General features: G+C 42.5%; 1 protein-coding gene across 1 annotated transcript in view; it reads left to right on the top strand.

Moving 5' to 3' along the window:
* Window positions 1-9,344, top strand: part of vta1 (vesicle (multivesicular body) trafficking 1) — a 96,637-nt gene extending 87,293 nt beyond the window's left edge. The window contains exon 8 of the mRNA XM_030046695.1: window positions 7,385-9,344. Coding sequence (XP_029902555.1) covers window positions 7,385-7,530 — 146 coding nt within the window. The 3' untranslated portion in view covers window positions 7,531-9,344. The remainder of the gene's footprint in view (window positions 1-7,384) is intronic.
* Window positions 9,345-14,435: the final 5,091 nt, after the last annotated feature.

Below are 14,435 nucleotides of genomic sequence, written 5' to 3'. Positions count from 1 at the left end.
TACCTGCAGTTGAGGACGTCTTTGCCCACAAACGCCCTTCTGATTGAATTTTTTGTCCCAAAGAAGTACATGTTGGTCGTCTGTATGGAAAAGAGCAGTGAGAACGTGGTCATTGTCGTATGATCAGGTGAAGGAAATCATCACAGCATGATTTGAGGAAAACTTTCTTTTAACTTTTGGTTGTTAAAACTTCTCTCAGTCCACTAATCATGGCTAAAAAAAATGACTAGGACATTTGGAGATGCAGATCCCGGCGTCTTCAACCGAAAGTAAACTTCAATCCAAGACATTAATATCCATTTTCAATCTAAATTACCTGCACTCATTCAGTGTCATTCAGTACTTTTAAAACAAGATCTACTGTGTAACAATGTAGTACAATTTTTTTTTTCTTTATCTTGCGCTGTCAGTCATTTCATGGCTTGGAAACATGCCGACGGAGCAACAGGCCAACGATCTGCAGATGCGTGAATTAATGTGTTTGATATGAACAGCGCGCCCTGCCCCAAACTGCGTCTCATATTCACTTTGCAGCGCACACTGCGGTCGGATGGGAGGGTCCAGGACGCATGGTTCGAGTTAAGACGGTCCTCTGGGGAGAAAGGGGTGGAGGGATGGAGGGGGAGAGAGAGAGAGAGAGAATATGGGAGGATAGGGATTTAGAAAGAGAAAGGAGAAACGGGGATCTGAGATGGAGAGAGACAAGGGAATGTGTGAGGTGTAAGACGGGAAAGCCGGACAACGATAGCCAAAGAAAGTACGGGGAGGAAAAGATGAGACAGAAAAGAGGGGATCAAGGATGATAAAAGAGAGGAAAATGGCAAGAGAGAAGGTGAGAATAAAAGAGACGGCGGAGAGAAAGACAGGTTGACAGGAAAAAAGGAAGGAGGGTAATCGAGGACAAAATTAGAGACGGAGGGTGAAAAAGAAGAGGAGGTGGCAAAGGAAGGATATAGGGGAACACAGCGAAAAGGGATCGATTGAGAAAGAGAGGAGAGGTGTAAAACAACAAAAACAGCAAGAGAGATGGGTGAGAAAAAAGGGACAAGACCCTCAAAAAGTCAATGAAACCGGCATTTTTATGTCAGATTTGTCTCTCCTCACTAGACTTGTATGTCAGAGAGAGAGAGAGAGAGAGAGAGAAGAGGGCTGAGACAATGATGGTATGGATTGTATAATGCTACGCCCCTCCAGTCTGCTTTATTGTAGTCCATTTCTCCAGAGAGTCCGGCCTGGGCCGAGATGGGTGGAGTGCTGCGAGCATAATAAGCTGCAGAGAGCTAAGTTAGAGGAAAAAAAAGAAGAAAAGAAAAAAAAGAAGCCATAATAATGATGGATGACTTATTTTTGGCCTAGTTTCAGTTTCGGCTCGCTCGCTGTGATTGTCTCAGCCGTTACGCCGTTGTTGTGTAAGACGAGGCTTTGTCAAGACAAGTGTTTTCACACCAGCAGAGCGAAGAAACAAGCTGAAATATTTTAACACTTCAGTCACTCAGCTGACACTTTGATCCAGAGCGACTCGCAGCGAGTAACGAGTTCTGGTTGCTTTCCATCGTTTGTGCAGCCTGATCTGATCTGAATGAAGAAGAAGAAGAAAAAAAAAAGTCTTAACGGTGCAGATTGTTGCTCTTTCAGACTCTCAGCTGCAATATAAACATAGTTTTAGAGTCTAAGGCCACATGTGCATGGATCCAGCTGTTTTTGAGAGATGTCGAGGAGAGACTGGAGCGCTTTGTTAACATCGCCGATTTACAAATGCGAGTGCAATTACCTTTAAAAACCAAAAATGTCCGGTCTCTGTTCGTATGGACAGACGCCGAAGCAGATAGATAGATAGATAGATTCCTTTATTGTCATTTTGACATTACATCAGAGATGCACTGTGAAACGAAAAAGTGATGCATTGGTCACAGTAAAAAGATGGATAAAACACCATAAAAAGTAAAGGAATAAAAATAACAAAGATAAAAGAATCAGAGAGAGGCAGTATAAATATATAAATATATAAATATGTATGTACAAAAATATATTTGCAAGATTTATGTGCAGAACCAAACGTAATAAATAGATAGTAGAGGTAAAACAGTGTGGCTGAGGTCTGCTCAGCATATTGCACAATGTCAGTGTTCTTTATGTGGAGCTTGAAATGATAAAAACTCGTGACGATACGTTCGTAAATGATCCGATTCTTTTTAACGGCTCTTTGATACGAACAACGGGAACGAAGTCGCAGGTTAGAGCCGTCCTTTTTATCGCTTCGCCAAAATTTCACCGCCTGCCCTGATCCACTCCCTCTTACATGAAGAGACTGAGAACAGACACAAAGACCCGTCCCTTACTCTGCCTCTGATTGGCTAACCCTAACCGTGACTTTCACCAACCTAAACCAATGGAGGCGATGAACATCAGCGATGGAAGACGGAAGAAAATGAGCCAAACTGGAAAATGCAGCACTCGTACCCCTTTTCCACCAAAGCGGTTCCAGGGCTGGTTCGGAGCCGGTGCCTGACTTAGCACCAGTTCTTTGGTTTTCCACCGCCCAAGCACCGGCCAAACCGGTTCCAAACTGCTTCCAGGCAAGCACCGACTTCGAGCAGGGGCTAAACGATGACGTGACCCACCACGTCATTGGTGGGCGGGGTTACAGACCCAAACGGGAACAGCGAACGCTACAAACGTATAGCTAAACGTAGTCATCATTTGTTCCAACCACGAATACGACAGGTAGGCAGCAATAATTGCATTTTTTGCCTCTGGACCGCAATGTAGGCTTGTAAACACACAAGCAGTATTTGCACCACTATGATGGGTCGTCCATGTTTGTTATTGTGATTCCGAGCGAGCGTCTCACACACCAACGTGATCACGTTTTACGATGACTCAGATAGATAGATAGAGCCAAGTCAGATGGCCCTGACTTGGCTCCGCTTGGCTCTGGACCGATGGAAAAGCAAACCGGTTCTTTGTTGGAACCAGTTAAGCACTGGCTCTAGCACCAGCACTGAACTAGCACCAGGTGCTTTTTGGTGGAAAAGGGGCATCAGAGGCACTTAAGCAATGAAAGCAGTGATAAAGCAAAGTGCAATATTTGCAAATCTAAATCTGTCCAGGTGGTTTTTTTTTGGTGGCTCTTCAAAAAAGAAGTCAGCCAAAGGAGCCGATTTATGTCAGAGAGCCAACGCAAACTGTTGAAAGTAGCGGAGAACATCCATCATGGTGAACGTCGCAGCTGTGTCAGATCAACGTCTCTCCGCCGCGAGCAAAATGGCAGCGGTGACGTCAGCGCCACTGCACGAGGCGAAAGGAAAATGTCATTTTTAGAAATTCCACTCTGGAGCACATTTAGCTAAAGTTAATGTCAGCGTCCCAAAAAAATGCCAATTTAATGTGCACAGACGGCCAAATCCAAAAGAAAATTGGTGTTTTGAGAAAATAACATCCTGGACTATTTTCTGTCCAGCGCCGAGATTCAAGTTTTTTGGATGTGCATGCTTTTTGTTTGCTTCTTTGCACAGAAAATAAAAGTCTTCCAGTGGATGTGGCCTAACTGATCAGTGCATTTCTATTTAGACAGTTTTTTTTTCTGTTTTAAGGGGAAAATGCAGAACCAGAGCTCAGCCTGGGGGTCACGATCAAGTCAGCGCCTTTTCTGAGTTGATTCTTGGAGGTGCACGGGTTTTGTCTCTTAGTGGAGGTACAAAGCTTCAGTTAGTGGACTATATAATATTAGAGAGAGAGAGAGAGAGAGAGAGAGAGGGCGAGGGACATATGTTGGACCTGGTGAGCTCACAGGGAGTGGTTTGTCCCTCAGGGAGACTTTAGAGGTCATACGACACCTCCAGTCTTCTCTTTATTAAATGCTACAGCAGTGAGGCCTGATCAAAGGCACACTGCACTGTATTCACACACACACACACACGCACATATACACACACACGCACACTCGCTCTGTCTCTCCAATCTACCCGAAAGCCGTCTCTTCACAAACGTCTCCTGTCATTCGGGGCGATTACAGGCGAGTCTTTCTTTCTTTCTTTCAAGAGGCCGGATCACAGCGACCTCTGAGCTCTTCAATAGGCTGCCTCTCTTAAATAAATCATGCACACACACACACACACACACACACACACACACACACCTCTGTACTGACAGGTGATTATGGTATGGTGTCCTTGACCTTCCATGATGCCAGTCACAATAACCCTTGAACTGTTTTTCTAAAGGGAAAATCCACTAAAAATAGAAAGTTTACTTAAAACAGTAATTCTACATTAGTGCAAGTTCATTTAAAGTCCCCCTGCTCTCAAAAATGTGTTTATCTTGTGTTTCTGTCCGTTTAAATGTGTGACTTTGACTCTACTGACCTGCATTTGTGCAGAGTTTGTCACCAGAGATGGCGGTAGAGGAGGTGTGTGTGTGAGATTCAGACCGTGGGCCATTTCCTACGTCACAAATCCCTCAGCCAATCAGCCGTCAGCTAATGGGGCGCTGCTTTGCATATCGTTAGCAGCAAATGGAAATGGCTGCTTCACATGAACAATATTAGTGCGACAAAGAGATTCACTGAAAGAAAGTAATTTTTTTCATGGTTAGATTTTCAAATATGGCACAGTGTTCACGACTGTCTCGGGACGGGACGCGTGGCTGTGTGGACTTTTTACAGATTCATCAATCTGCACATTTTTAATCAGGGCAAGGTTTAGAGTTATGATTAAGGCACTAAGGGATGTTTGTTAATGGAAAAAAAAAAAAACTTCTAAAGGTGTAATATTGAACAGATTATTTTAGGGGCTTTTTCAGGGCTTAATAAATGACTGGAGGTGGACTTTAATACACTGAAAATGTAATTATTGACTGGAATCATGATTTACAAGTTCAATCAGTGAGATCGATTCTCTTTAAGCCAGAGATTCACCTCCCGTTTGAAACTGTGTGAAACCACGTGCAGCTGGGTGTTGCTGAAAAGTGTCGTCGAGCCGGCCAAAAAAAAAAAAAAAAAAAAAAACAGAATTTATTTTGCCTGTTTCTAAATTCTTGCAGGCTTTTAATCTGCTGTTAGAAAGCTGTGAAAACTTTCCGCGGCAGTAATTGCGTTTAATCTCACCCGGTGGAATCGCTGAGGAAAGACGAGCCGGGCTTCATCTCTAAGCGGTTTCCTAATGGACGCCTCGTGCTCGGCTTAATTGCGGCTCTGCGGCAGAAATGACTTGAAACACTAAATTTACACCACCGCCGCCGCCTCGCCAAGGATTCGCTTTGAGGAACCTTACGCAACACTCGCACTGACAAACCCCAGAGGGGGAAGGGAATGAGATGTTTAAGTGGGTGGAAACCTGAAGTGTTGGGTGAAGCCAGGCAGAGCTTATTGAAATCATTTTCTTGTGTCTTTTTTGGCACAATAAGGTGATTATTTCTTGGCCAAAACACAAAAAATACATAAAACACTTCCAGTACATCTCATCTCTTAGATTAAAGATTTTTTTTGTCTTTCTCTGTCTGTGCACGTCTGTTTTTTTTTTTTTTTGGTCCATAAATCTCTTGTTCTTTTGGTTAATTACATCGATGACTGGCGATTGATTGATGTATTGATTGATGGGGGCCTCTGACCCACATTAGCACAGCGTCTGGTCCGCTGTGTGTCTTGAGGACACGGCGCTTCATGTGCTCTTAATCATTTGCCGCTGACAGTGGAGAGGACAGTCTGATACTTTCAAATGGAGGATCGTGTGTGTGTGTGTGTGTGTGTGTGTGTGTGTGTGATTGATGTAACTCGTCTCTTCCTTCCCTGTTCAAATAGTCTGTGGCTTAAATCAAATTCTTCCTGTGGGACATGCTGTTTTCTCTCTTGTCATTTCATAGATTTTAAATGTACTGGGTTTTTTTGTGTTTACTTTGATTTCAGTTTTATTTGTTTTTTTTTCTTGATTTTAGGCGCTTAGTTCGCCTTTGTTTGCCATTCTGATTTTTTTTATCTCTGTCTTTTTGTCTCTTTTTTGTGATGAGATGCATCTTTCAGGCTGTCAGGGTTTTTTTTTCCCCTTAAGGATTTTTGATTATTATTATTATTTTGCACACACAGCTTTCTGTATTTTATTTTATTTGTATTTAATTTAATTTAATTTAATTTAATTTAATTTAATTTAGTTTAGTTTTAATTTACTGTATTTTATTTTATTTTATGTTATTTTATGTTATTTTATTTTATTTTATTTTTTTGGCTGCTAATGAGTAAACTCACCAGCCGCAACCCTATTTTCCCATATTCAGCTGACACTATTGTCTCATTTTGCATTTTGCGATTTCCAGTTTTTTTCCTTTTTGGAGACGAGAGGTATTCACCCCTAACTAATTCACATAATAGACAGGACTGTAGGTCATAATTCAGTATATCATTGCACGCCAATGTGAAACCCATGGGTCAGAAAAGTGAATCATGGGTATCGGCTCCTTTTTATTCTGATCATCACAAAGGAGGCGGCTCATCACAACGTCACACGCTCTGCATCCAGATTGTGTTACATTATTTTAATATTTTTAAAGTTATTTATATTCTAGCAAGCCGGTGCCGCTGATAGACAGACTCATGACTCAGCAATAAGGATAAATCTGCTTTGTCACTTTTGTCACATCAGATGAAAGCTGTTGCATGAGATGAATCCCATCATCCCGTTTGGAGCACCCGGATAATGTCTCTTTTTTTAATGTCTCTTTTTTGTGTGTGTCTGCTGGAGCTGACGGAGTTCTCACACACACACACACACACACACACACACACACACACACTCACACACACACACACACACAGCTGGAGCTCCGGCAGCTGCTGTCTGCTGTGGCGGTGATTCCCCGGCAGATCCACGACTCGGTGACTCAGCCCTGAAACGTCTTTCCTCTCGACTCTGCCTGTTTGACTCGCAGTCTCTTCAGATCAAGTGACATCTAACGCCCATCTCTCTCTCCCTCCCTCCCTGTGCTCTTCCTCTTTTTATTCTCTCTATCTCATTGTTTTGTGCTATTTCTGTCTTCAATCGCATCTTTTCCTCTTATGCTTTCGCTCTTGTTTTTTCTGTCTTCATGCTCTTGCCTCTTTATCCTCTCCCTCCTCCTCTCTCCCTCTTTTTACTGTTTCTCCCTCTTCTTCCCTCTCCCTTCCTTTTCCCCACATCTTATTCATTTTCTCTCCGTCTCCGTCTTTCTTTGTGTCTTCCTCTTTCTCACGCTCTTCCCTGCTCGCTTTTACGACTTCTCCTACTTTGTCTCACTCCCTCTTGCTTTTTTTTTTGCTCTCCTCATCTTCCTGCGTGCCCTTTCCTCCTTCCTCCTCCTCTTCGCCTCGCGCTTTTCTCCTCCCTCCCTCCCTCCCTCCATCTTTCCCTCCATCCAGGTAACGTCCACCTGACCCCGGAGGACTACACCAAGGCCCAGAAATACTGTAAGTATGCCGGCAGCGCCCTGCAGTACGAGGACGTCACCACGGCCATCCAGAACCTCCAGAAAGCCCTGAAACTCCTCACCACAGGCAAAGAATGAAGCCTTTGTCCTCCTCCTCCTCCTCCTCTTTTCCCTCCATCCCTCCTTCTTTCCATCCCCCCCCTCTCCAACAGCGCCACTCTATCTATCACTGATCTGCCCGGGACGAAGCTCAGAGCCCAGAGCCCGTTTTTGTGTGTGTGCACGCAGGCATGTGCGTCCACACACTTGAACACACCCCGTATGCATATTCCACACACACACACACACACACACACACACACACTCACTCACTCATAAACACACACTCAGGCTGTCCTGTGTGAAGAGAGCCGCTCCGTCGCCTGTAGAGGAAGACGTGATGGAAATCAGTCGGACTGTTTGCAACAATGGCCGCCTGTCTCCGTCGCTGTCTTGCACCGATTGACGGGACCGGATTAGACCGGATTAGGAATCTGACCCAGAAACTTGGAAAATTAACTGATTGGTAGCTGGCTCATCGGGAGGTTAGATAAGTGACTGGCTTTGTAGCCGACTCGCCACGTCATTTTCTGACCGACTGACTCAAGAAGTGCCGAGTCAAATGACTGGTGGTCTAGTTGCACTGTAAAAAAAACAAAATTTAATTTAGTTTTGCCTCATCTTCAGCGTTTTTCATCATATAAAATCAAAAATCTGCCATCGGGATGAGATAATCCCACGTGTTTCCAAAGCAAATAAACTTGTTTTCAGAATTTTTTTGAATAAAAGCGTCATTTTCTTGATTCTAGTCGGCTAATCTGCTTTATTCTGCCTAGATAATCCCACTTGTTTCCAGCGCAGTTTCACTTGTTTCGTGAGTTCGTCCGGGAACAAAAGTACAAATCCGTTGAAGCACGGCAGAATGAAGCAGATCAGCCACTGGGACTAAGAACATGACACTCGATTCAAGAAAATGTTGTTTAGCGCTGGAAACAAGTGGGATTATCTCATAAGGGATTATCTCATCCCACCGGCAGATTTTTTGACCTTGTTTGTGAAGTAAAACAGGATTTGAGCACGGAGGCTGAGACTGAGCGACGTGTCAGGATGGAGACTTTTTGCTGTTTGTCGACCAAGATCTTCATTTATCGAGTTCTTCTGATCCCCCTCCATCTTTTTGGATAAATGAACATGATTTTTTTTTTTTTTTTTTTTCCCGTCGAGTCTCTTCGGTGAGGCGGTCCGACATCATAACAGCGATCAGTGTCCCGGGACTTTCCTCATCCATTATAATCCGAAAGAAAAACATGTACATTTACATACGATGTTGAAAACTTTAACAACATGTACAACTTTTATTTTTTCATACTTTAATAACAATCCAAAATACATAATCATAGTATTTACATACACTGAAGAAAGAAAATATTGATTTTTACTTACAGGATTTGTTCCAAAGCTCAGACAATACACTGTAAGAGGGGGAGGATCATCACTACAGTAAATCAGTTATGATGGAAAAAAGAGGAATGATTTTTTTGGGGGGTTGCAGTGGACACCAAATTAAAGTGCAGGCCTTATAATTATTATTATTATTTTGTGTTTTGCTTGGGGCAGCGGAGGTTTCTGTGTTTAATGTATCAGACATTCACTTTCTCTGTATCTGTGGATCACCTTGTCGGGGAGGCCGGAGGAGGGAGGGATGGAGGGAGGGAGGGACCAGTGATTGTAGTTGCTAGTCTTTTCCGGTTGTTATTTAACATTAGCGTTTCCCCAATACCAATAATTTCAGCGGGACATGATGAGAGGTTTTCCTCATTTTGCACTGTGTTTCCAGCAACAACGTCTATCTCAGCGTCTGTCCAGGATCGGAGCGATTCCAGGCAAATTTGAATAAAAGATTTGGAATGGTTGATTTGTATCCTGGTTTGGTGTTGATTGATCTCGGACTGAATGTCATTTTTATGAAAGACAACAAGCGGTTTGGATGTTGTTTGACTAAATTGACTAAGACTAAATTAAATTGTGTGTGTTAGAAATATAAAGATGTGAAAGTTCAAAATCACAATTCTGACCCAAGTGATCCTGGCTTTCAACATTATTATTGTCAAAATCTACTCTTTAAATAACTGATTAACTCATTAACTGATAACTCATTTCAGCAGGTTTTCTGTTGAAAATCACACATTAAATTATCAGCGTCATGAACTGTCCGCAATTAAATAATAACACAATCAATACCGTATGTTAAAGATGAAAGTACTCTTGGTGTGTTTGGGCTTCACTTATGTAATTTTCATGAAAGACAACAAGCGGTTTGGGCGTCTTTTTCTTCTTCGGTGTTTCTGTTTTTGCTTAAATGTTCTGTTCACAAACAAAATGAACTAGGTCGGACGATATGAAAGCTCAAAATCACGATTATTTGTGCCGGAAAATGATCCCGGTTTCCGGTATGATCACATTAAAATGTGCCTAAGTAATTGATGTACACGTTGCTGTCATTTCACCAGGTTTCCTGTTGAAAATCACTCCTTGTATTATCAGCGTCATGAACTGTCTGCAGTGAAATAACAACACACCCGACGCCGTATGCTAATGATGAAATACAATTAATGAGATACACAATATATCAAATGCATCACCTTGTGTTGAGAGGTCTGCACACACACACACACACACACACACACACACACACACACACACACAACCATAAGTAAATCAATCAAATGGCTGTTGTGTGAGACTCACCTGGATGATGCTGAAAACCACACAAATGAAAAAAAAAAAGTTATCATGGTAATTCAAATGTGTTTTATCAGAGCATCTTTTCATGGTTTATTGATCAACCAGCTCTCCTGGTGGATCCCGACCGGACCGGCCTGCGTTTGAATCCGGATCCGGTTTGAATCCGGATTTGGATCTTCCCTGACTTTCCTGTCTCTCTCTGCTGACCAGAGGTGGAAGAAACTAAATGCATTTCCTCACGTTACTGTAACTGAGCAGCTTTTTTATGTACTTGTGTTTTTGGGTGTTTTTTGAAAGTCAGCGAGTTTTGTCCTTCTCTACATTTTAAATCAGATCCATCACAGAGAACAAATGATCAATGACAGATTGTGGAACCTTTCACAATAAAAGCTCAGGCAGCAAATATGAATATATATAAGACGAACCTGCTTCTAATTTGTTGGTTCTACTTTTTGTCATTGCCAAATTTCACAATAAAAGATTCACCATGAAAAACTGCAGCGAGGACCATTTTGACTGAACTGGCAAAAAATATAGAATAAGTGTGGAAAAAAATGGGGGGAAAATATCAGTGAAGATGAAAACCATGCAGACTCAAGCATCATATGATGTGCTTATTCCACGTGTGTCAGTCACTCAATTTTCCCTCAGGGTTCAATTAAATGGTTCTGATTCTGATTGAGTCTACAGGGTCCTCACTTCAGTTGAGTGTGATGCCCCTTTAAAAGCATGCAGTGTGCAGCGTGTTCTCTCCTCCTTTTCTAACTGCATGGAAAAGATCCCAGCTAACACAGTTACTGTTTGGAAAAAGGAGCTCAGTCACTTTTACTGCCAGGACATTTGAAATGAGACACTTTGGACTTTTACTGCAGGACATTTTTACTGCACTACTTCTACTTCTACTGCAGTCACATACCAGCAGAGGAACAGTACTTCTACTTCTACTGCAGTCACATACCAGCAGAGTGACAGTACTTCTACTTCTACTGCAGTCACATACCAGCAGAGGAACAGTACTTCTACTGGAGTAGCAGTTTGTAGTACTCTCTCCACCACTGCTACTGTCCCTATCAAATAAAGCAAAAATGCCACACACACAAAAACACACAAAAAAAAAACCTGGATTTGTTTTCCTTAATTGTCCTTGGACATCACAGTTTACTGCCTGGCGAGTTTGGCTGCAGGACGCCCGAGCCGAGTCGTTAGCGTAAAGGTGCGGGAGCGGAGGAGGACATGTGGTTGTGGTTTCCAGTTTGCTTCATAATGAACTCTGTTGGGGGGGGGCGGAAGGAAGGAAGGAGCGGCGGCGGGAGGGGAAGGCGGAAGCAACAAAAGTCGGAGTAAGTGAAGTTCAAAGCCACTTTGCCCTCCTCCGCAGCCGAGGCGCTTCTTTGTCCGCTTACGCAACTCTCACCGGACTTAATTACACTTTTCTCTCCGACCTGCTTCGGCTTGGCCTTGTTATTGGAAGTCGTGTATTTGTGCTTTGTCTTGTGTTTTCCCCCAGAAAAAAAAAAAAATATATATATATATATATATAAATAATTGTGAAGGAATGTGGCAGCAATTAGGTGGCTTGATTGCTCTGCCTGTGCAATTTGGCTTCTCCTGCTGCAAGACGCTCCCAAATGTCATTACCATTATTTTGAATGATGTGCGCTGTATTCTGCAGATCTCGTCCGCTGAGGTGGCAGATGGGAGGAGTTTTTTTTTTTTTTTTTTACACACACACACACACACACACACACACAACATAATAAATGAGCGCTGGAAAAGTTCAGACATCCGCACAAAAGCATCTCAAAGTCAATTTATCACACTTTTCCTGCACTTAACAGCCTTCACCGACACGATCTGGCGCAAACCCCACCCGTCTGCTATTCCACGCAGGTTGAAAAAAAAAAAAAAAAAAAAAAAAAAGCAAAGAATTAATTGCAAATGCAGTTTAGTTTAAATGTTTTATATGTTTTATAGGTGTTGGATGGCCTTGGTGCAGCCGCTCGTACTGCAGGGCAGGGATAAAAATCCACTCAACGGTGAAAGTACTCCGCCACACACTGAAAGGCATTTATTATGGACAAGCCAAATGAAGCCTATGGGTGAAATGCATTATTGACTTCAAGGTATTTAGTTGCAGCTGTGCCGACGCTGTCCATTGAAGACGTGTAACTAAAATGGATGTGGATCCTTGCACCTTATGTCCTGTTGCCAATCAAGATTATTGGGCAAGTCAGTAATGACACTTTGCACATAAGCTATATAAACAGTAATTTATCGTCAAGGGATTTGGACAGAATGGAGCCTAAGAAATCCAGACTGGAGCGTCATGTTGGCAGAGGAGGTGGAGAAAAGAAATGGTATATGTTTTAGTATTTATAATGCATTTTCCCTGTGGCCCAGAAAGCACAGTGTGAAAGCAGCGATATGTCACCAACGGTGCATCATCATTTCAAAAACATTATTCCTTTTATGGGAAGGTGTCCGCACGGCCATGCTGCTCACGGCACTGAAGTTCTTCGGCTAGAGTATTTGCAATAAAAAAAAAAGTATGACAAATACCTTTTAGTTGTAAGTTTGACAGCAAAAGTAGATTTTTACTTGCATCTTTCATTTAAAACCAAAATTTCGGAGTCGGTGGTTTGAAAAGTGCCTATTAAAATGTTTAATCTCCAGGTGTAATAAAGGCTGGTGCAGCAGGATTGGGAATCGATGTAAAAACGTCTGGTTGTGTCTTCGTACATTTACATTTAACTGGGAGTGAGAAAGAAGCTCATGCACTGAATGTCTGCAAATTACCAAGTTGTTTAAAACACACTGATAAAGAGTCAGTCCGGTGGTGGTCGGCTGCAGGAACAGCTCAGTGAACTTTAATGTAACTCTGCTGGGAGTGAACAATGTGTTTCGCCCGTTGCTTCTTCAGGTTAATATCACTACACAAGCAAGCACTCAAAATCCTGGATAAAAAACCAAGATCCTTCCATCATTGCACAATCCTCAACAAATACGGGCTACTGAGCTGGAACAAGCTTGTCTTTTTCAAAAATTGTTGCCTCATGTACAAAATCCGACACAACCGAGCTCCGCCTCCACTTTGCAGCCTTATTCAGTTTAGATCACCTGCAACAAGCAGTACCAGAGGGGCGGCTCGAGGGGACTGTGAAATACCACTCAGGAAAACCTCATTTGGACATTCGGTTATTTCTTGTAGGGCAGGCAAAGAGTAGAACACAATACCGCAAAGCATAAGGGAGTCCCTCCCATACAGCTCTTTTAAAGTCAAATGAAAAAAATGGCTGATCGAAAACCAAGCCTGTCAACACTAACCTCTGAACCTGAGCCCTCTGTAGCACATGGCCTAATCTTTATTTTACTTGCAGTGTTGTTGTTGTTGTTGTTATTATTCTTGTTACTGATAATAGGATTGTGACTGTGATTATGATTGATGATGTTAATAACGTGAATACTGTTTTGTTTTTTGTTTTTTTGTGATAATATGAATATTGCTACTGTAATCTGTTGCTTTTAGGTATAGCCATAATCCTTCTGGCAGGGGGACTACCAATGGAAATTAGCGTTTTGGCTATAATTGGGTGCATTTGCATTTTACTGTCTTTTAAAATGTTTATTAATGTACACTGTCCCTCTCTAACAAATAAAGGTTAAAGAAAGAAAGAAAGAAAGGTTCGCTCAACCAGAGTAGAAACGTACTTGTGTATCTTGCAAACGTTTCAAGGTCTGCCTTTTGCGGTCCATCAGCAGAACATAACATGAAACCGATTTTTGCAGTTTTTAAACCGTAAATATTCATAACCGACACTTGCACTTCCTCAGCAACACACCTGCCAAGCCTGAAGTCGATGGGACGTCCGGTCACGGAGATAATCGATCCACAGACTCAAGAAATTTCTCCATTTCTAGTGAGATAAAGTTTTAGACGTCTGTCCTCTTTGGTCTTGACCGAAGGTGCGTTCAAGTGTCTTATTTGAACCCTGGAGCGTTTACCCCTCCGGTTCGCTTTGCGTGCCCAGGTGAGAACAATGCAGTTCCAGCTCGGTTGGCACCAAGTAATCGCAGCGAGACGCCTGAAAAAGTCTCGGTCGTCTTCCAAGAGAGCTGCGGTTTGTGAGGATTGAAAGAGTTATCCAGATCATGTTCAGGAAATGACTCCAAAATGCAAGGTTTCATGGCTATGAGGAGACAGATGTGAACATCTAACAGCCAGCATTTCCTCATGCTTGGAAAACAGTCTAACAGTATAA

The sequence above is a fragment of the Myripristis murdjan genome, chromosome 24 (assembly GCF_902150065.1).
Source record: "Myripristis murdjan chromosome 24, fMyrMur1.1, whole genome shotgun sequence".
Taxonomy (NCBI): Eukaryota; Metazoa; Chordata; class Actinopteri; order Holocentriformes; family Holocentridae; genus Myripristis; species Myripristis murdjan.
The sequence above is the reverse complement of the archived record's forward strand: the minus strand, read 5'-3'. Positions and strand labels throughout refer to the sequence as shown.